This window comes from Haliotis cracherodii, unplaced genomic scaffold, assembly GCF_022045235.1.
Source record: "Haliotis cracherodii isolate W230 unplaced genomic scaffold, xgHalCrac1.p SCAF_11, whole genome shotgun sequence".
Classification (NCBI taxonomy): domain Eukaryota; kingdom Metazoa; phylum Mollusca; class Gastropoda; order Lepetellida; family Haliotidae; genus Haliotis; species Haliotis cracherodii.
This window is the reverse complement of record NW_027266266.1, coordinates 17,841,426-17,864,144: the sequence shown is the minus strand read 5'-3', so window position 1 is coordinate 17,864,144 and position 22,719 is coordinate 17,841,426. Positions and strand designations below refer to the sequence as shown.

At 41.1% G+C, this 22,719-nt stretch overlaps 1 protein-coding gene across 1 annotated transcript in view; it reads right to left on the bottom strand.

The window, feature by feature from the left end:
- LOC139455495 (uncharacterized) overlaps positions 1 to 22,719 on the bottom strand; it is a 41,321-nt gene that overhangs the window by 8,729 nt on the left and 9,873 nt on the right. Inside the window, exon 2 of the mRNA XM_071237045.1 lies at positions 10,278 to 10,371. Within this exon, the coding sequence (XP_071093146.1) occupies positions 10,278 to 10,371 (94 nt within the window). The remainder of the gene's footprint in view (positions 1 to 10,277; positions 10,372 to 22,719) is intronic.

Sequence of the window (22,719 nt, the reverse complement as noted above, 5' to 3'; positions counted from 1 at the left end):
ATATTTCATTCTGGACAATGACACAAATCAGGGTCTCAGGAGTTGTATTTAATTCAAAGGTTTCCTTACATGTCCAAGGTCTGTTTGTGTTGCCATCAAATTACCAACATATGTTTGTCTTTGTTCCCTATAATCTTTTATGAATACAGTAGGACTGCGGACAAACAACTTCTTTGGATTCAACAACGTCATCACAAATCACTTCCTGCTTGGGACAGCTCGAATTTGATTGACGTCAAATAAGATAGACTCACGTGCCAACAGATTTGTCATTGACCTTCATGTTGTTTTGAACACGTTATTGTTTACTGGATGTCCTGAAAGAATATGTGGCGTGTTTACAAAAGGTGAGGTGAGGTGAGGTGAGGTGTGGCGAGGTGAGGTGAGGTGAGGTGAGGTGAGGTGAGGTGAGGTGAGGTGAGGTGAGGTAGAAACAGTGACATCTGATAATTTTGTGCTAAGGTGTGTCTTTCTTATAATTGGTGTACAGGGGCGGTCGGGTAGCCTAGTGATAAACGTTCGCTCGTCACGCTGAAGACCCGGGTTCGATTCCCAACATGGGTACACTATGTAAAGCCCATTTCTGGTGTCCCCCGCTGTGATATTGCTGGAATATTGCTAAAAGCGGCGTCAAACCATACTCACGCACTAATTGGTGAACAGAAATGCTGACAAACATTTGGAAAACATTTACAACAGTCTTCTTTTTATCCCGACGAAGAATTCAGAAATAAAAACGAAAACGCCCAAGTAGATCACACGGAAAATCGCCAAAGCGGCTTGTTTTTTGTATATTGTAACTTATCCATACGGACTGAAGAGTGGAAGAGTTTCGCGACAAAATATGTTTTTGCATTTTGATTTGAAAAAAAGAGACACTTGATTTCACTATCATAGATGTGCTGTAGGTGAAAGAGACTGACACAAACTGGTTAAAGGTTATATAGGTTTAAATATATCGCGATCTTTATCTTCAAACACATATGATGATAATAGCCACAGCCTTTGTACAAAGGCTTGCAGCGTGAGACGTATTCAGTGACATAGTCATCACTAAGATCCTGATTAGAAATCGTATTACGTTCACAGAGATATGTCTCGAGGGCCGATCCGAATATGGCTCTAGCATGGAACTGATTAACTGTCTGATATGAGGAATCAGGTCGTCGTGAGCACGACAGACGCCTTTAAGAATATAAAGAGATTTTAAGCTTGTGGGTTTAGTTTTTAAAACTGACTGAAAGATAATTAAATATGAAAGTGATGTCAAAGAAAGTTCGCTCTTTGACCAAAGAAAACTCCTGTATAAATACTCTTGGATATGGGTAATGCAAGGTATTTAGGACTCTGAGAACTTTAAACCATTTTCAAGAGACCAATATGGGTGGAATATAATTCTATGCGTGGTAATCGTTTTTAAACGTCGACATTAAATGTGAACACAATGCAGAGTCCTTTACAGTAAACTACGGTTATAACGAACTCAAAGGGACTACTAATTTTAGTTCGTTATAACCGTAATTCGTTATAAGCATATATACAGTATAACTACAGCAAATAGTCGGGACTAAAAAGTTAGTTCGTTTTATCCGTTAGTTCGTTATAAGCGTGTTCGTATTAACCGTAGTTTACTGTATATAAAAAGGCCAGTAGATGATATGGGCCCTTGAAGTACACCCATCTCTAGAACACGCGTGGTTCCGAGCCAATTCTATGTTTAAAATATCTGTTTATTTAAGACTAAATTTGATTGAATCTTTTAAACGGTCGTATATCTTCCATGGGCCATGAGACTTTTTTTCACAAGGTGATCGAAATTAGTTTCGTTTGTTGAAACTAATAACATGTTATATATTTTCTGCTAATAATCACTACAGCTATTTCACTTCAAAGCGGGGAGAGTTTGTTGTTAACATTAAATTTGCTTTTTCAATATGGCTAATAGGAAGCCTTTTTTATTTTCTGAAAAGCATATTCTGATCTCTTGGTATGCGAGAAATAGAATAGAAGATAAACCTTTTTCATGTTCAATTAAACAAGCTTTGTGATGTAACTGTTTTTGTATCTGCTGCCAGGATCTGGATCCAGAAAACAGCCTTGTAGGGAAAAAACAATTATTCACACTGCCAAATCGCAAACACATGACACGTTCCGTCTTCCAACGCCTACAAATCCTACAATTCAGATTCGCTTGACCCGTGAAGATTCGGGTTAGAATAGGTTTTCAGCAACCCATGTTTGTCGTAAGATGCGACTAACGGGGCCGGGTGGTCGGGGTTGATGACTTGGTTGATGCATGTCATCGTATCCCAGTTTGTGTAGATCGATGCTCATGATGTCAATCCCTGGATTGTCTGGTCCAGACGCGATTATTGGCAGAGCGCCATCATATATTTGAAACTGAGTGCGGACTACAACAACACACAAACAAATCAGATTTGCGGAAACAGCTGGAGTCGTATTCAAGATAGTCATCGAGTCATACCTAAAGGCTGGAGGACCTCAAGTAACACGTGGTCTGATTCTCAATGGAATTTCATTCTGTACAACAGCTGTGCCACAACTTCATTGAACTTATCTAAAAAAAGAAACCATTAATTCTTGTAAACTTTGTCCTATCCGGTTGTATTATTACGCAAACCTGCATCGATGCCGCTGGTGAAGCAAGCGTTCGATGTCTATATCTAATTATTAAGCTGAAGGGTCCCACAATTTCACAAATTTAGAATTAAATGAATCAATCCTGTTGAGTCTTCTAACTAATTTCAGTGACGAAACCTTTCTTTTTTCGTGTTTAATACCACACCCAGTAATATTACAGCTGCATGACGCAGGCCTGTAAGTATTCGAGACCAGATAATACAGTGGTTGGGTGGGTGAGTTGGGTTTTAACGCCGCTTTTAACAGTATTCCAGTTATATCACGGCGTGTCAGCTTAATGTGGGAGGAAAGCCCCAAGTGATGCAAGTTTCAGACGTTTACCACTTCGGTGAAACCCACGAGCACGGGTATGGTGCTGACGAACCTAGAAACATAATCGGGGAGAACCGGGATTCGAACCCACAATCATAGGTTTCTGGTGTTCCCAAGGGACGCAACTCTGCACAGCGAATCGCGGCGCCGTTGACGACTGGGCCACCCGTGCCCCCAGATAATACAGTCATTGATACCATTACCAACGGCCCATGCCATCGGGATACGATGACACGCAATCAGCCAAGTCACCTGACCGTCCGATCTATTTAGTCGCCTCTTACAACCAGCACAGGTAGCTGGGGTACCATTCTACCCCGGAAGCACAACTGGGTCTGTAAGGAGGGACGGAAAACAACCGTTTGTCTTGACATTTTAGAAAAGCCCATTTCCCCCTTGTTATGCAGAATCTATTTACTGGACAATCTCTAATAAAAAAAATCCTGCTTTTATAAGAAAAAAAAATGGTTATAAATTTATTATATTTTATCTTTTTCTACCACCAACCCTAACATTTCGGAAAACAATCAGTAAAGAAATATTATAAGAAAAGAAAGACTTCTAACTAAAATAACAGCCAGGTCAAGTTTGAATGAACTTCAGATCCGCTTTTAAGCACAGATTCTATTGTCTTCACATATAAAGAATCATGGCGGCCTCACCGTCACAAGGAGCCGACAAGCCTCGTTCTGACGTCACGTATTCAATTGATTGACTTTCCCCGTATACTTTCACTCTCACTCAAACGAAACAAAAGCTATTATTAATGTACTCAATTATTTTCCGCAAATGCAGACGCCTTTTAAACAGTTGACGTAAGTCCAAGAATAATATAGTGCACTCTACTGGGTCCAGATATAATTTCAACAAGGCGTTGTGTTTAAATGGGCTCGTTAAGCTAAGCATATCAAAGAACTAGGATCATCAACACGTGATGTTTGGGAACCGTTCAAGTATTCCCGTCGAAGGAGGCTATGTTTAGCACAGGACCTGGGTCAAGCATTGTATCTACTCGTTTGGATGTGTATTAAGTCTGATCAATGTTCTCTAAATGCAGAGTTTCTTTGACAGACGCTTGGAATTGTCTATTCACTGATAAAGCGATGCTTTGTTATCCTGGTGCTATTGAGAGTTATTCTGGAAGGTTTCGTCAGCCGAGTATGTATACTGGTCATATTTTTGCTTTTTGTATTTCATGTTTAAAGGTTACCCGGACTCGAGCATAATGGTATTGACAAAAATCGTGTAATCTCGTTAATCTTGACGGTGACGGATTACAGTAAACTACGGTTATAACGAACACACTTATAACGAAATGACAGATATAACGAACTTACTTTTTTGATCCCGACAATTTGCTGTAGTTATGCTGTATATGTGTTTATAACGAACTACGGTTATAACGAACTAAAAATAGTAGTTCCTTTGAGTTCGTTATAACCGTAGTTTACTGTAATGTTTATTTGTTGTTTAACGCCGCACTCCCAAATATTCTACAGTAAACTACGGTTATAACGAACACGCTTATAACGAAATGACGGATATAACGAACTTACTTTTTAATCCCAACTATTTGCTGTAGTTATGCTGTATATATACTTATAACGAACTACGGCTATAACGAACTAAAAACAGTAATCCCTTTGAGTTCGTTATAACCGTAGTTTACTGTAGTTATATGACGGCGGCCTGTATAAAATCGAATCTGGACCAGACAATCCAGTGATTGACATCATGAACAAAGATCCACTCCGTTGGGATACAGCACCCTTTAACGGCTACAACTGTTTACACCTGTCAAGCCACGAGAAGCTATATTTTACTGGTGGGGCCCTGAGATTTTGTTTTTCCTGCAAAAGCTGCAAAACTAAATTTAGATATTTAAAAAAAATCAAAACTATGATCCTGAATGTACTTTTTAAGAAAACGAACTTGCAACAATGTATTTTTTGTGGTAGGCAATTTTTTTGTTTTGGTCAAAAGTGTGAAGCGTAAGTATTTTTTTGGGACAATTCATATTATATATGTTATGTTACAATATATTACTTTTTATGTATGTTTAATATAATGTACAGCGGCTAGGTTTAATAAAATACCTGTCTGCCTGAGGAGCGGAAAACACAAGTCAATGAGATCGGAGACGTTTATCGCGTTCGTGAAACACGTGCATGGCTATGTTTCTAAAAAAATAACTTAAGCAGAAATGATTTTGAACTCAAACACAATGTCAGCGGATCCTGGCGCGATCAGACGCCTTGGACTCATTACGAACATGTTACAAAATAAAATAAAAAGAGATTTAATTACAGTAAACTACGGTTATACCGAACTCAAAGGGACAACTATTTTTAGTTCGTTATAACCGTAGTTCGTTATAAGCATATATACACCATAACTACAGCAAATAGTCGGGACTAAAAAGTAAGTTCGTTATATCCGTCAGTTCGTTATAAGCGTGTTCGTTATAACCGTAGTTTACTGTATACAAATTTGACAAAATATCAATTTATAATGTATTCATACTTACAATCACTGACGAAGTCCGAGAAGTAGTCATTACAAAACTACAAAACGATCCCGGAGAATGAAACTGTATCACGAATCACGAACAAACCTTCATAAAAGACCTTTTTATATCAAAGACATTTTCAGATATCAAATCTCGCCCAACAGTTTGTATGTCGGTATAGAGTATCATCAATATGCATGGTTATCATTGACCTTTTTGTTCAGGAATAGATTATAATGTGCAGATTTCGTTTCAGTTTACAGACAGCCTTCAACGGTTTGGCATCATAAGATTATAATTGTTCAGTCGTAACACAGGAAGATTAGCTGTTAACGGTGAACCATGAAAAATGAAATTCATGTATCATTTCATATTTATCTTGAAGAGTTCTATGACGGCAATCAACTCATTGTAAATAACTCCAGTGCACTATGTTTCCATATCTTCTCTGCCAGTTAAATCTTATATCTAGCTTCAAACACCTCTGTTGATCAACCTTTAAAAGCCTTTTAAAGAAGCTCAATTCACATCGCCTTGAAATTAAAAAATGTTCACGTGCTTGTTAAGGTCTTCTCCCATTAGTAAGACATCCCAGTTGTGAGACACCTTAAAACAACAATGTCATACCTGGTTGCACATGTTAATCAGGTAATTAACCCCTATCATGAAAAAATGGACTTGTCTTATTATAGGCAAAAGAAATGACTCAAGATGCTTGATACCCTCTTTTTCTTTATTTCATTCAACATTTTAATTCACCCATCCCTTAAATCCATTGTTTTAACATATTCGCCACTTAGAGTTCAGTTAAAGTTAATATCGCAGTTCACATCACAGTTCACATCGAGGTTGTCACACTGACACAACCTTAATCCATCTTCAGAAGTTTGCCAACAGCATCCAAGGACTGGAGTGGTGTCTTGACAAGATGAATTAATTGTTGTTACGTGACAGATTTAGGTCTTTCAAAACACCCCCAGCTTTTACACTGTGCAGACACACAGGCGAACGAACACATGGGACCTGAAATTCACTTTACTGATTAAATCTGAGTAAAACATGTTGACGCTAGAACTTAACGTAATCGCCAGTTTGTGTCTTTTTTTAAGCAGATACTTCTTTGCCATGACATGATCAATTTATCTAATGTAATCTGTACCTTTTCCCCCAACAGTGATTGTCATATATCTCTCAGTTTTGGAAGCGACCGTTCGGCCATCTACGTTTCTCAGTTACATCTATGGAGAACATCTCATTTGACACTTCCCTCTCAAAAATAACGTTGTCCGACGTCATCAAATTGCGAGCGCATGTCCGAATCACCAGCAATGGCGTCATGATAGAACAATGTTTTATCGTGAAATAAATAGAGGGCGAAGAACCTAAACCCTAACCTAACCTAAACCCTAACCTAACCTAAACCCTAACCTAACCTAAACCCTAACCCTAACCCTAACCCTAACCCTAACCCTCGAGTGAAATATCATGTTTCTCTCATCGAGTGACGGACGAATGGAGATATCTCCTATTCCCCCGTCACATGGAATATCCTATTCATTATACACTCTTTGTGTAGTTGTCTACCGGAAAATTAAATTATTTCGTTTCAAATGTAAAACCTTGAAACGCACATTCTCCATACCTAACACACACGGACGGTTCACTACCTCTTGTTTGCAAAATCTTAAAACATATACACAAAAGTGTCCAAAAATATTTAGCTAACACGTGGTGACTGTTTAAAGCGGCGTTAGACACATCTCCGTCAATCTTATTACATCGGGATATGTTGCTGAAGATTAATACACAAAGCAACATTGATCATATATTTTCAAAATCGATCGATTTCTCAACAATTATATATCATGGCCCACATCAAACACACGTCGAACACGCATCAGTGAGTGAGTGAGTGAGTTGAACGCCGCTTTGAACAGTATTCCAATTATATCACGGCGTGTCAGATTAATGTGGGAGGAAAGCCCGAAGTGATGCAGGCATTAGACGTTTGCCACCTTGGTGAAACCCATGAGCAGGGTTGTGCTGACAAACCCAGGACATAATGGGGCTAACCAGGATTCGAACCGACAATACAGGTGTCTGGCGTGTCCAAGGGACGCAACTCTGCACGGCGAATTGCGGCGCCTTAGACAACTTGGTCACTCGTGCCCCCAGTTCATAAGTGCTTCAGTTAAACCAACAACTATAATTTACTGTTACACTTGATATGAGGATAAGTTGTTATCATACCAGCACGTGCAAGAGACGACAGGAAGATTGACAGAGCGGTAGGATTGTCACATTAATCAGTGAGTGAGTGAGTTGGGTTTTAACGCCGCTTTTAACAGTATTCCAGTTATATCACGGCGTGTCAGCTTAATGTGGGAGGAAAGCCCGAAGTGATGCAGGTCTCAGACGTTTACTACTTCGGTGAAACCCACGAGCACGGGTATGGTGCTGACAAACCTAGGAACATAATCGGGGCGAACCGGGATTCGAACCCACAATCATAGGTTTCTGGCGTGCCCCAGAGACGCAACTCTGCACAGCGAATCGCGGCGCCTTAGACGACTGGCATTAATCAGTGATATTTTGTGCCGTTCTGAAATGTCGGAATGTCCCACTTCTGTTTTCTCGTCTCGTGTTATCGTCTGAAACTGAAGGCGAGAAAGCGATGTCCCCTCTCGGCCTCCATAGATATCGGCATTTTTTTCAGTCACGAAACTACAGCGTAATTTGATTGGATCTCTTGTTTTAGCTTCGTGTCATTTTAACCGGCTTCAAAACAAACGTGGTGTTTGTCGATCTATCTTGGTTTGCAGTGAATATCTCGTGTTCACAACATGAACAATGCCGCTAGTACTTTGCTGAATGCAAACCCACACCACCGAACAACAGAAATGGTGGACAAAAGTAGATTGTGTAAGTGGAAGGTAAATACATTTCCTGAAGCAGAGAAGACCGTCTATGGTTTAAAATTGATTATTTCAAATTCCTGGCGATTAAACATGAGCAAGATTAACAATTGTTGCTAGGTAACAGCCTTTGTGCACGTTATTCAGTTTCATGAAGGGACCAATGCGGGGCTGTTCTGTCGGGAAAATATATGACAAATTACAGTATAGTAAACTACGGTTATAACGAACACGCTTATAACGAACTGACTGATATAACGAACTTACTTTTTAGTCCAGAATATTTGCTGTGGTTATGGTGTATATATGCTTATAACGAACTACGGTTATAACGAACTAAAATTAGTAGTCCCTTTGAGTTCGTTATAACCGTAGTTTACTTCTATGAACAAATGGACAAACTAAGATTGTAATAGGAGTACCGTATTCGACGTAATAAGCGCCACGGCGATATTTGCTAATATATTGGCTAGTGAACAATCCCAATTATAGCACCCCTTCCGATTGATCAATGTACACAAGACTTATTTATTCGTGTATAATACGTGTGTTATATGCATCCTTATTTATGGGAAATTAAATGCTGGAAAAATATATCTCTCGTATATAAACATTTCAGGCTGTCGGCATAAACCACGAAATTTACGATCTTTCAACTCTGTTGTATTTCACCAAAATAATATTCTAATTAGAGCTCCCTATTTCAAATTTTGAGAGCGCCCTTGGAGCTTATTATATTATGTCGAATACGGTATATGTTCAACGGACCGCCTTTTCTGAAGTTTGGCAGGTAATGACGTGCAACCCAAGCATACTAGCGCAAACACTTGTCGACCATATTATCTAGAAGTTTGCATGGATACTTTTGAATACTCACCCTAGCCTGATTAAACCCCTGTATTCTTTTTATTTCTCAAATAAACCACCAACGGTGGTAAATGTCTATATACAAACTAAAACAAGTTGGCTTATAAATATTTCAGAAAACTTGACATTTTTTTCAGGACATGTATCTTATTATTATATTTTGAAATGTTATGCCATTTATAATAATAATTACTGATAAAAGAAAAACGTCCATTCGCCAGTGCTTTACATCTGAATAAATAATGAAACTCGTCGCCAATTTTTGTGTGAATTACACAATGTACAAAATCTCTCTTCGTGAGGAATGTTCAACCAGCCACGCTTTTCAATTTTAATGAGGAAAAAATATTTTTGAAAACATGGTGAATCTTTAATGAAGGAATAGTAGAAAACTTTAGCAGAATATCGAATATCAGTTCTCCGGGGCTGCAGAAGATGGTCCTTTAAAATTAGAACTGAGATGTACCATTTTTGCTGTACCTAACAGTAACAAAAATAGACAGTCGCTAAAGCCTCGGTGAGGGCTGATGGGCAGTTACGTGGACCGTCAGGTCAAGGACCGTGAAACGGCTTGGTCACGAGATTAAGTCCATGTCGACGCTTTTATAACACTCGTATTGCATAGGGGGCACGGGTGGCCCAGTCGTCTGAGGCGCCGCGACTCGCTGTGCAGAGTTGCCTCCCTTGGGCACGTCAGAAACCTATGATTGTGGGTTCGAGTCCCGGTTCGCCCCCATTATGTTTCTAGGTTCGTCAGCACCATACCCGAGCTCGTGGTTTTCACCGAAGTGGTAAACGTCTGAGACCTGCATCACTTCGGGCTTTCCTCCTACATTAAGCTGACACGCCGTGATATAACTGGAATAGTGTTAAAAGCGGCGTTAAACCCAACTCACTAACACTCGTATTGCATATGTGTGATGATTATCAGACAACTATACTTTTGATATAGTTTATACTCATTCTAGTCCATCTGTGCTTGAATAAGATGCTAACAATATTCTGAAACTTACCATTGGTATTTTCGGAGAAGACAGCAGACGATAAAGCCGTAACCACGAGCAGCACATGCGTGTACGTATTCCATTTTCCCGCCATATTTATAATCTGAAATAAAATGAAACATGGTATTACTCTGCCAGGTAGCATTGCTGATTTGCATAACTCAACCCAACACCGTTATAGGGAGACAGTTGTTTGTTTATTTGTTGTTTAACGTCTGGACCAGTCAATCAAAAGCTTGACATCATGAGCCTCGATCTTAGCGATTGCGATACGATGACATTCATCAACCAAGTCAGCGAGCCTGACCACCCGATACCGTTAGTCGCCTCTTACGACAATCATAGTCGTCTTTCACGGCAAGCATGGGATTTGTATCTGCCCAAGGCGTTACACGGGGGCACAGGTGGCCCAGTCGTCTAATGTATCTTAGGCGTTCCAGAATTTATGATCGTGGGTTCGAATCCTAGACACGCCCTGAGTATGCTTCTAGGTTTGTTAAAACCTAAAACTTATAATACCTCAGTGATAAGCGATATGGAGATGGTCACGTCACTTCTGAAACAAAGCATTGGGGTTTCATGGTATGTATCATAATCGAATAGCGATATAATACCCTGGATACACGAGGATGATACCATGTAAACATACAACTAAAGCATATTGCTCCATGCCAACTTACATCTAATTAACATCGTATTTTTATGAAAATATTAATTCTACAACCCGTTTCATGGATATTGAAAAAATAAATGCATTTTGTGAAAGATTGATAAAGGATATATCTGCCATTAAATCTTATATACTGAACCCAAAAAGTTAAGGATCATAAATATTTGTGTTGTGAAGACTGTGTACACAATTTCATAATAAATAATCCCAAAATATTCATGATACCAAACTTTCTTAGTTCAGTATATAAGATTCAATGGCATCTGTAAAGAGATGTCGCTTCTTTAATATTTCATACATACATTCATAATTTATACATACATTCCAAGGCATATCGACGTGCAAGTAATTATTTATGGCATCCTAAAGAGTTGAGCGAGAGTTAATTTCACCGAACAATGCAATTGCGAAATGTCAGGTCTTACTATTGATTATAACACCAACTTTAACTCGCATTTCTCAGGTGAGATGATGGTTGCAAGCTAACAGTGAGAGAGATCGCATAGATCGCAGCATTTAATTAGCTTTCAGTCAAACTGGTGTAATAAAAGTATCTATTCCCTAGTTTTGTCTCCGTCGGCTTTCAGAACTGTTTGCATGCCTTTCTTATATACAGAGTCTACCGGCCTTCTGGTCAGGGTAGGGGTAGTCGGGTAGCCTAGTGGTTAAAGCGAAGACCCGGGTTCGATTCCCGACATGGGTACAATGTGTGAAGCCCATTTCTGGAATATTGCTAAAAGCGGCGTAAAACCATACTCACTCACTCACTCACTCTGATCAGGGTAGATATAGGGATATAGTGATGGTGATAAGCTTAGGGGACTTTACGCGTTAGGGCATCGACAGTCTCGCCCGGATCCCGAGTGAGTGAGTGAGTGAGTTAGTGACATTAATGTTTTCGATCTAGTTGGCAATCAGTTACTTATTTGGGGTATGGCAAGCGATGCGGTGTGATTAAAATATATTACATGGGGAAATGCACATATGTAATAAATATTGAATGAAATTTGCCCTTTTCAGCAAATGCCAGCAATATCACTGTGGGTGACCAAGAATGAATTTCCTAACCCGTTTCGTGGGAATCGAACCTAGATCTACGGCGTGATGAGCTAACGCTTTAACCTCCAAACGAGTTAGTTGTACACTGCTTTAAGGCGTGACGAGCACTGCTTTAACCTCCCGTCTAGTTAGTTATACAACGCTTTACGACGTGACAAGCCGACGCTTTAACTTCTAGTCTAGTTAGTTATGCAACGCGTTACGACGTGACAAGCCGACGCTTTAACTTCTAGTCTAGTTAGTTATAAACCGCGTTACGACGTGACAAGCCGACGCTTTAACTTCTAGTCTAGTTAGTTATGCAACGCGTTACGACGTGACAAGCCGACGCTTTAACTTCTAGTCTAGTTAGTTATAAACCGCGTTACGACGTGACAAGCCGACGCTTCAACTTCTAGTCTAGTTAGTTATGAACCGCGTTACGGCATGACAAGCCGACGCTTTAACTTATAGTCTAGTTAGTTATGAACCGCGTTACGACGTGACAAGCCGACGCTTTAACTTCTAGTCTAGTTAGTTATGAACCGCGTTACGACGTGACAAGCCGACGCTTTAACTTCTAGTCTAGTTAGTTATGAACCGCATTACGACGTGACAAGCCGACGCTTTAACTTCAAGTCTAGTTAGTTTTGAATCGCGTTACGACGTGACAAGCCGACGCTTTAACTCCTAGTCTAGTTAGTTATGAACCGCTTTACGGCGTGATGAGCCAACACTTTAGCCTTTAAGCTAGTTAGTTTAACTAACTTATAACTAGTCGACTCATATAACCAGGTATGGGTGTTCCCTTATATGGAATCGAATCTGGTCTTCGGCGGAAAGAACCGACAATTTAGTCACGCGGCTACCTATCATCTCTTGTCGTTCGAAGTAAGTGATGAAACATGGCCTCAGTTGTTGAAAGAAATCCAATATCCTGGAACAAGGAATACCAGTTAAAGTTCACATGGCTGTGTCTTGGATTGATCCAGCTTAAAAATGCAACCTGCCGACAACACAAGGGCTCACACTGTTAATTATTAACGCTTGTCACTAAGAAGCGATCTCTCAATTTCGTGATCAGGTTGTGTAGGAGGCATCTTAGTCGTTGGTTTGCGTGGCATGACGTCTATTTATCAGTATTCGTGCTTTTGTTCCGTCGTTGTTTTAAAGCTGCACTCGTCTATATTCAGTAAGTGTACTGTGTCTGAGTGGGGTATCCATGTTGAAGTGGGATAACAGTGGGATAACATTATAAAACAAGCATAGGTCAGGACTAGTACAAGCACACACACACACACACACACACACACACACACACACACACACACACGCACGCACGCACGCGCGCGTGCGCACGCACGCACGCACGCACGCGCGAGACTAAGTCCATGTCGACGCTTTTATAACACTCGTATTGCATAGGGGGCACGGGTGGCCCAGCCGTCTAAGACGCCTCGATTCGCTGTGCAAAGTTGCGTCCCTTGGGCAAGCCAGAAACCTATGATTGTGGGATCGAATCACGGTTCGCCCCGATTATGTTTCTAGGTTTGTCAGCACCGTACCAGTGTTCGTGGATTTGACTGAATCACTTAGGGCTTTCCTCTCACATTAAGCTGACAGGCCGCGATATAACGGAATACTGTTAAAAGCTCAACCCACTCAATCATTTGCCAACTGGGCACGGTGCGACAAACACTATGACTGTTTAACGTTGAAAGTATTGTTTCAAATCTCATTTACAAACCTGTTTCCGTGTTACCTCCAATGTAACCGATGCTCATGTCATCGACCAGCCAGTTGGTTGACGGCTTAGCCTTTTTGCAAACTTAAGGATTAACACGGTTGAAATTTCCAAATATATCGATTTTAAAATCTCGATTTTTTTCAGAAAGTCTTTTTTTTCATAAAATAAGGAAAAGAACAAGTGGAATATTATCCGTTTCTGATTTAGGGGAATATGTCATTATATGAAATATGTCAATGAAATAAAAAGAGCATCCGAAAGAAAAATGCCTTTTGAATGAATCGGGCCGAACATTATGCAGTGAGAAGGTTGCTTTGACGTAACAGTGACAAACATGATGTCCGATGCAATTCCCTTTTTTGACTTAAACCATATGTTCCCATGTTTTGTTCAGATGAACAAGGGGGCACGGGTGGCCCAGTCGTCATCTTCCCGAGGCAAGGGAGTTAACTGACCAGTTGGAAGCCGAACAAGGCTGGAATTCCTGGGCGCGATCGTAGCGCCACTAGTGGTCATTACGAGTTATGTCCCTTCTGAGCCTCGCCAATGGACCAATGAGATTCCATCACTTGCATTTGTTTTAATCAAAATGGCGGCGCCCTGTCAAGACGATCTGATCGATAATCAAGATCTATATTGTGATAAAACGGGTCTTACATCGCGAAGTCATCAAATCAAATCACGCGACCTTGATTAAAAACATGAACAGGTTTGAAAAATATCTGTTAACAACGAGTTGGCGGTGCACATGCTTTGCAAATCCTGCAATGGACTGAAATCTGCACGACAGTTTACGAACCGAATTTCGATTTCGTTGCGCGATTTGGATTGGACTATGCATAGACTCGTTAGTCCAGCTAAAATTTATGTCCATAATACCAGCCTAGTTCGGCAAGGGTGGAAACTGGACTCTTAAAGTCAGTTCACTCTCCTTCCTCGGGAAGATGCCCAGTCTTCTAAGGCGCCGCGATTCGCTGTCCAGAGTTGCGTCCCTTGGGCACGCCAGAAACCTATGATTGTGGGTTCGAATCCCGGTTCGTCCCGATTACTTTTCTATGTTTGTCAGCACCGCACCCGTGCTCGTGGGTTTCACCGAAGTGTAAAACGTCTGAGACCTGCATCACATCGGGTTTTCTTCCCACATCAAGCTAACACGCCGTGATATAACTACAATAATTTTTAAAAAGCGGCGTTAAACCCAACTCACTCACTCACTCACTCAGATGAACAATTGATTTGCCTTTCTTTACAACGGATGCCACCATTGGAGCAACATGTGCATCGCTAGTGATTCGTAAACACATGCTTGTTATATAGATGGAATCGTACAGCTGACTAAGAATTTAGTTTTTTTTATGGTTATTGAAAGGTTGTGTCGCTTTTATTCAAACTTTCATTAAGTACAGATCATCCTGTAAAGTCTTCTTGACGAGGGGGGTGATACTTTGTGAACACCACGCTTCAAGGCTAATACGTCTCTAAAACAATAGTGAACATGCACAGTGAAACGTTTCTGAACCGGAGCTCCCGCTCCAATGTAATCGCCCAGATTGACAAATATTGGGTAGGTTGGATTCATTCATTAAAGAAGGTGAGGTGAGGCGAGGCGAGGTGAGGTGAGGTGAGGTGAGGAGAGGTGAGATGAGGTGAGGTGAGGTTTGGTATGGTGAGGTGAGGTGAGCTGAGATTGGGTGAGGTGAGGTGAGGTCTAAACCACAGAATGCATATCAAGTGTTGTTACTAAGGTGACATAAGTTGTGGAAACGGTAATTAAATGGATGAGCACACAGAGAGGCAGAAGCGGGCAGACTGGGCGTCAGCGCGATCATCATTATCGCCATGATCGTTGAAACTACGCAGCACGTCAAACACCGGGAACCCGTTTTAATTTTTCGTTTCGTCTATTTTACGCTTTTCCGTTTTTCAAATTTAATTTTGGTCACGCATTTGCTATGTTGACTTAACATGTCCTTTAATGCAGAGCGCCAGGCAGGGTAACAACAAGTACCATCTATTAGCTTCTTTTGGTATGACGGGGCCAGGGATCGAACCACCGACCTTCTGATCTCGTGACAGACACTCTATCCTCTCGACCACTATTAAATAAGTACGTTCCCAACAGGAAATGCCTGGAATGCCTGATTTAACCCATGCACAGTACGGTTGTCACATAAAATATGTTTTAATCCGCACAAAAACATGTGTTCGGTATCCAGCTTACTTATTTCAGTAGTGATTCTGATTCTATCACACCATAAGATATCATAGCTACAAATACATTTTTGTCCCTACCTTCTGCACTTCGTTTTCGGCTCTTCCATAAATCGAATTTTCGGACATTCTGAGCACATTTTCTCCAAATAATTCCAGACTAGAAAGTGCGCGTGTACGTGCGTGCGTGCGTGCGCGTGCGTGTGTGTTTTATTTCATAAAGAGGTGATAAATAGGGTCTTTGTACATCGATTCATCCTTCATGACTATCGACTCAGAAAAGTATTTCCCACACCGTTGATAAACCACATCCGAACGGGGCGTCAACAATCGTTTATTTCTGTAGCGCCAAGCGTCAGATTATTTCATAATAACTACCAGTTCCTAAGAAAAGGGTGCAACTAAAATATGGATCAAAGGACGGAACGGACCAAAATAAGTGTGCGGTATTTATAACTCCATTCAACTAAAACAGACGGTGGGGTGGCCATTATACTGAATTATACTTATACTTATTATACTGATTATACCTCCATTGGAGATTACATTTACTGCCAGTGCTCATTTTCCAAGTGGTAAACATGTAAAATTAAATAGTGAGATAGTTATAATGATATTCAGCACAATTAGCTTGCATCACCATTAATATCACTAGCACCAAAAGCATCATCATCCTCACCGCCATCATCATCATCTTCATCACTATCATCATCGACATCAACAATATAATGGCAAGGCCTTAATTATTTACATTCGGAGCTGGACTATTTTAACGTTCATTTCCAAGAAACTAATGTCAAAGATGATGGTATGAATGCCTTGCTGAATTTAAAAGCCTCCTTGCTGATTGGCTGAAATTTTACTTGACGAAACACGCGAGATGTGTCGAGATTTCAACGCAGAGATATTATTTAAGATTGATGTGTTGTGTAATATGAAGCTTAAAGGTGGAAATCTTGTTTAAAAAGTGTCACCTAAAACAATGCCAGTTCAAGATACCCTGAAGAAGTATGAATGTTTGAGAATGTTTGAGAAAGGGTTAAGGTGAGTTAATGTGAATAGGAGACAGATCCTGAAGTTCACAAGGCAAAAACGGAGGTCGAACTGAATTTCAAATGAAAATGTACTCAAAGCTTTCTGAAAACACAAACACGTTGGTAAGTGAAACCACTCTCACCTCCCTAAACTGCTGTTCCTAGTTAACACGTTTTACCATTCACTGGGACAAACCTGCAACTTTCCGAGACTTTTTCATTTACTGAACTGAACGTAAATGAACTGAACGACAAATCACTAGCGACCAGAGCACGAGGCTGCCAGACGAGTTCCTATTTCACACCATCGCACAGTCTGATGGCTACCGATAGTCCCGTTTGTAATGATTCGGGCGCTCGGGCGTGAACTTGTTAAAGTGAATTTCTTGCTTCTCATGACCTTCCGTCCCATAATTCTCCGCGCCACTATATTCTTTATATTTATCATCACTGTTAAGAAACCTTTTCAACTCAAATTTCGTTTTCAACCTGATTTCAACTTTTCGGACACACCATGCAATTTAATGTATGCCTGGCTTACAGGGGATGCTACTCAAGGTCATCTTGGCCTCGACCCAATCTCTTCTTGCTTTGAGCCACAGTGGCCGAGACAAAAGAGGTCGCGTGGTACATTAGCATGAAGTTAACGTTTATAGATTTGTAACCTGCTAAAGAAACAAAAAAAATAATAATCTAAATTTCCCTCTCTATCCACGAAGTATTTTGTTGTTAACGCCAGCTATATGAGGACGGTATGTAACTAATTGAGTCTAGACCAGACAATCCACTGATTGACATCATGAGCATCGATCTACGTAAATTGGAAATGATGACATGAATGAACCTAGTCTGACCACCCGACCCGGCTAGTCGCCTATGACAAGCATGGGTTGCTGAAGATCAATTCTAACCCGGATATTCACGGGGTAGTCAGTTTTGGAAAGAGCCAATTGTCTCGATTATTTATAGGCCGCCGAAATACTGTTGACAGCGGCGTAAAACAACACTCACACTCTCATGGAATTACTTTCTTGGCCTGTTCAGAAACAGCCGTTCGCTATAAAGCCTGCATTTTAACGGTTCGAATCCCGGATGAGACTCAACCCCCCATCCCCCCCCCCGCCCCCCCAAAGGACTAGAATCTGTATTTACTAAGAAAAGTGTTATCCCAAATATAACATTACATTACATTTGACCACTCTGTAAGTGGCATTGTGTGTTCACTCTTTACTTCGTTAGCAACTCACACCTGACCAACACCTGTAAGCTGCTATACTTAGCGAGCCTTAACACCTAATCATGTTAGAAGCGGGGAACGAGGAGAACGGCACAGCCAGTCGGGGTCCATAGGAACTAATTAGTGTCTTAAGCCAACAGGGTCCTAGTGGGATATAATCGTATAGGTCCGTTGTGGGACGGGACAGGACTAACATCAAGTCTCTGAAATGAACATATCGTACAGAAAAAACCAGTTCAGTTATCTTAATGAAAATATAATAAAAGGGAGCCCAGTGACACTCTTCATTTTCAGAGACCTGATACTGCAGTAATCTAGACTTGCCAAACATTATAGACTTGCATGTGCTGTATTTGATATATATTTGTATCAGGGTCTGTAAGACAGACTAGGACGGACCAAGAGGCGTGGATCCATTTTAACCATTCCAGAGTGCATAAACGTTTAGACTTTCTTAAGTCTCCTTTGCGATTTTAGTTCTCGTTAATACAACGCCGAGTTTCCGTGTTTGGTTACGGTGTCGGGGCAAATTAACAGTGTAATTATAGAAGAAAATATCGACTTGCGGAGGGGTAGGGTGTCGACTCAGCACAGGGGAGTGTCACGCCTTGAAGGTCATACAATCAAGGTCAACCTTCACCAATTGTTAGCGCGGCGTTAAGGCCAGACGAGACTAATTATTCTGACACATCAGGCCCACGTAACATGCGGCGGTACTCTGGGATTGTGTCTAGAAACACGGCGGTTGGGACTACATTTGTTTGATCCTCGTGACGCAATTTGGGGATGAGGATGCTGAGTTGACGATGAGAGCGTGTTGAGATTGTGTGGACTAGTTTTACAAGGCACTGTCTCTGTAGCAGGAATAAACTGATGGTTTGTATCTGAATGATACATAGTCGCGTCTGAAAGGTAGTGTTACAAGCGTTTTGCTGCTACCACTGTGACTGGGGCGGTCGGGTAGCCTAGTGGTTAAAGCGTTCGCTCGTCACGCCGAAGACCCGGGTTCGATTCCCGACATGGGTACAATGTGTGAAGCCCATTTCTGGTGTACCCCGTCGTGATTTTGCTAAAAGTGGCGTAGAACCATACTCACTCACTCACTCACTACTACTGTGACTAGTCCACCATCTACTACTTTCACAACGGCTACTGACGCCCCAACTACTTCAGCGTCACTACACCCCAACTACTTCAGCGTCGCTATGCCGACTACTACGGTTATTTCCTCCCTAACTACGCCACTCCAACTACAACTTCGGGGAAAATACAAAGACAAGTCGGCTCGGAGTCAGCGTTCTGTGTCATTCGTGACCAACTTCGTGTTATTCCGGGACAAGCCGAATAGCGACTCGTGCCCCTCTCGTGGCCATTTTTGCGACCGGGTTCCGTCTTAGCCCAAACGGGCATACCTAAAACAATTGTCAACTCGTTGCGTAATGGTTCACATATATTTCCCCATATATTATACATATTTCAGATGAAAATTTTAAAGCATATCAGGACGTGCGGAATTATACAGTATGACTGAACACATTTATATTGGTACATTGGGATATTTTAGATGCAAGACATATGTAAAATCAAAATTTATTTCGGAGGGAATCTTTGACGAAGAACTTGAAATCATACGCGTATTCTGATTGGTTTGTCGTATTTTCGCACATAACATTCATCGATAGGGGGACGAGTCTTCTTGCAGGTTACGGAAAGGGGCGAGTGGTGACGAATGCGTTCTGTGTCTGAGTAGGGCACTGCGCGATATCTCAAGAGGCTAGCACTAGAAAACCGCCATTAGTCCGGAGTACAAGCGCACATGGTGACGTCGCTAACTACGTGCAATAATCTTGAACGCGATGTTAGGCCCCATTTCACCTCACGTCAATAGTGCTCCTGTACTACCTGAGCACACACACTTCCGTTGAACAAAACAACACATATAGGATATATGACTACAAGTGATAAACAAACTAGAGATACAGTACAACACGCAGGCGGCACTAGACTGAATAACGCTCTACCTAACAAGACCGTTCCTAGTCGCTACCGAACCTTGCAATAACATTGTTAAAACATCACTTAAACTAATTGGTAGAGATCTACGGTATAAAAGAAGAATCTCTAGACGGAAACAATTGATCGGCGTCGGTGTTATTGTAGAGGTCGATGAGTCACATTTATGTTTATTAAATTTTGAAAAAAACAATCTGGAGACAGCAGGTTTAACGCGTTCAATAATTTTTGTCAAGTACAAGTATTATCTAAATCCATTTTGACATTGACTTCCCTTCACTTGTCTTTCTAAAATAGGGGCGGTCGGGTAGCCTAGGGGTTAAAGCGCTCGATCGTCAAGCCGAAGACCCGGTTTCGATTCCCGACATGGGTACAATGTGTGAAGCCCATTTCTTGTGTCCTCCGTTGTGATATTGCTGGAATATTGCTAAAAGCGACGTAAAACCATACTCACTCACTTTCTAAAAGATATTAGTTGCTTGTATACAAAGACGTTTGGATACCTGATGCACACAGTTTCTAAAATAATACAACCTAAAACAATGTATCTAATTTATATAATGGAACTCATCTGTGATAGCGGTGGCAAAGACCACAATCTGGGCGAAGTAAAGCACCGTTGGTTGCGGAGTGTAGGTGGATGGGTGACCGTGTTTGGCCAACATGACTTGAGAGTTTCTAGGGCTTCGGCCCTGCCACACACTGAAACGCGTCACATATTGTGTCACCTTAGGCAAGAAACTTTATTCGAAATACACCTCTGTTCACTCAGCCGTGAATGGGTACCCGGTAGGATGGTAGCTTGGGACGTATACTCCCCAGTAAACTGATGATGTTATTTGAGTGTATGAGGGCTCCTTGGACCTTAGAGTTACATTACATCATACAGACGAGAGAAAGAGGGTTAAAATATGTTTTCAACAGTAACACATGACTTCATATCACAGTACATATTTTACACGGGATTTGGGTTGAAACAGAACGAGATTATTCATATGATTCTTACTACTATTTTGACGCCTAATCAATGGAATCTGTTTCGTCGGATAATCGAGACTGGTTATATTAGGCTGTACAGCGAAATCATGGCAATGAGAGCTGGTTCTCCAAACCCAAATAAAAGTTCTAAGATGTTAATAATAAGCCTGCCGTCACTTGAGACGCCAAGCCTACATGGCGTCGTTGGACCGACCATTTTGATATTTTGGGGGGTCGTATATTATATATCAAATGGTCGGTACTTAAATGTATGCCATTTGGAGACGTCTGGATAATCGGATAGCATATAATCAACAGAAGACGTCACACTTCTGTTTGACGTCAACATGACACAAGAACTTCTTAGGAATGAAATTTTAACCGTAGTCTAGAATATCAGACCAGTTATGTGATTTACGACGTGACCTTCACCACCACGCAAGAAGGTGATCAAGGTCATGACATACAGTAAACTACGGTTAAAACGAACTCTCAAGGACGGCCAATTTTAGTTCGTTATAACCGTAGTTCGTTATAAGCATATATACAGCAAATGGCCGGGACCAAAATGTAAATTCGTTATATCCGTCAGTTCGTTATAACCGTAGATTACTGTACTTTGATACATAGAAAATTCGTGCTGACTATCCAGTACTCACTTAAATGACATATGATCTCTGGTTTGCATTTATATACACTACCGTTGATGTGCTAGTTACCATGGATATTCTTATTGACCAATCAGAAGCAAGCATCTCCTTCAGCACGGTCCTAATGTGTAAAGATCAAATAATTTATTTTTATGATAATTATATAATCAGCATCTAAATCTCTTTCATCTTGATAGCCTGCACATACCTGTCGATATCCATCCATCTTTCCGTGGCCCCCATTCCACTGTCACATCATTTACTAATCCACTACCCACTGCCAGAAACTGAAGTGTGATACGTTCACGAAAGGATCCTAACCGCTTGGGACTCCAAGTCTGGCCATGTCAGATATTTCCTCATATTTACAACACTACGAGGACTCGCTTAGGCGTTGTATGGAGATTAACGAGACAAAAATCCACAGGAGAATTGGGAGTTCGTGGTTGTATGTAGGAAGCTGTCTCGCTTGTACCAGTAAACACTGGCTTACGGGGGCTGATAACTACAGACAGGCGTGTCACTAAGCCGCCATTTATTTGAGTGGATACAGGAATACTCCGCGCTGTGGGGGCATGTGTTGTCAAGTCCGAGAGTTGGAAGGTTTATCGGATTTTCGACACATCCTGAACTTGTCATTTGCGGATCAGCTGTCATTAACCTTTTACACTGGAATCTAAACTTCTGTTCTTGTTGTTGTTTTTAACACCGCTTTTAACAGTATTCCAGTTATATCACGGCGTGTCAGCTTAATGTGGGAGGAAAGCCCGAAGTGATGCAGGTCTCTGACGTTTACCACTTCGGTGAAACCCACGAGCACGGGTATGGTGCTGACAAACCTAGAAACATAATTGGGGCGAACCGGGATTCGAA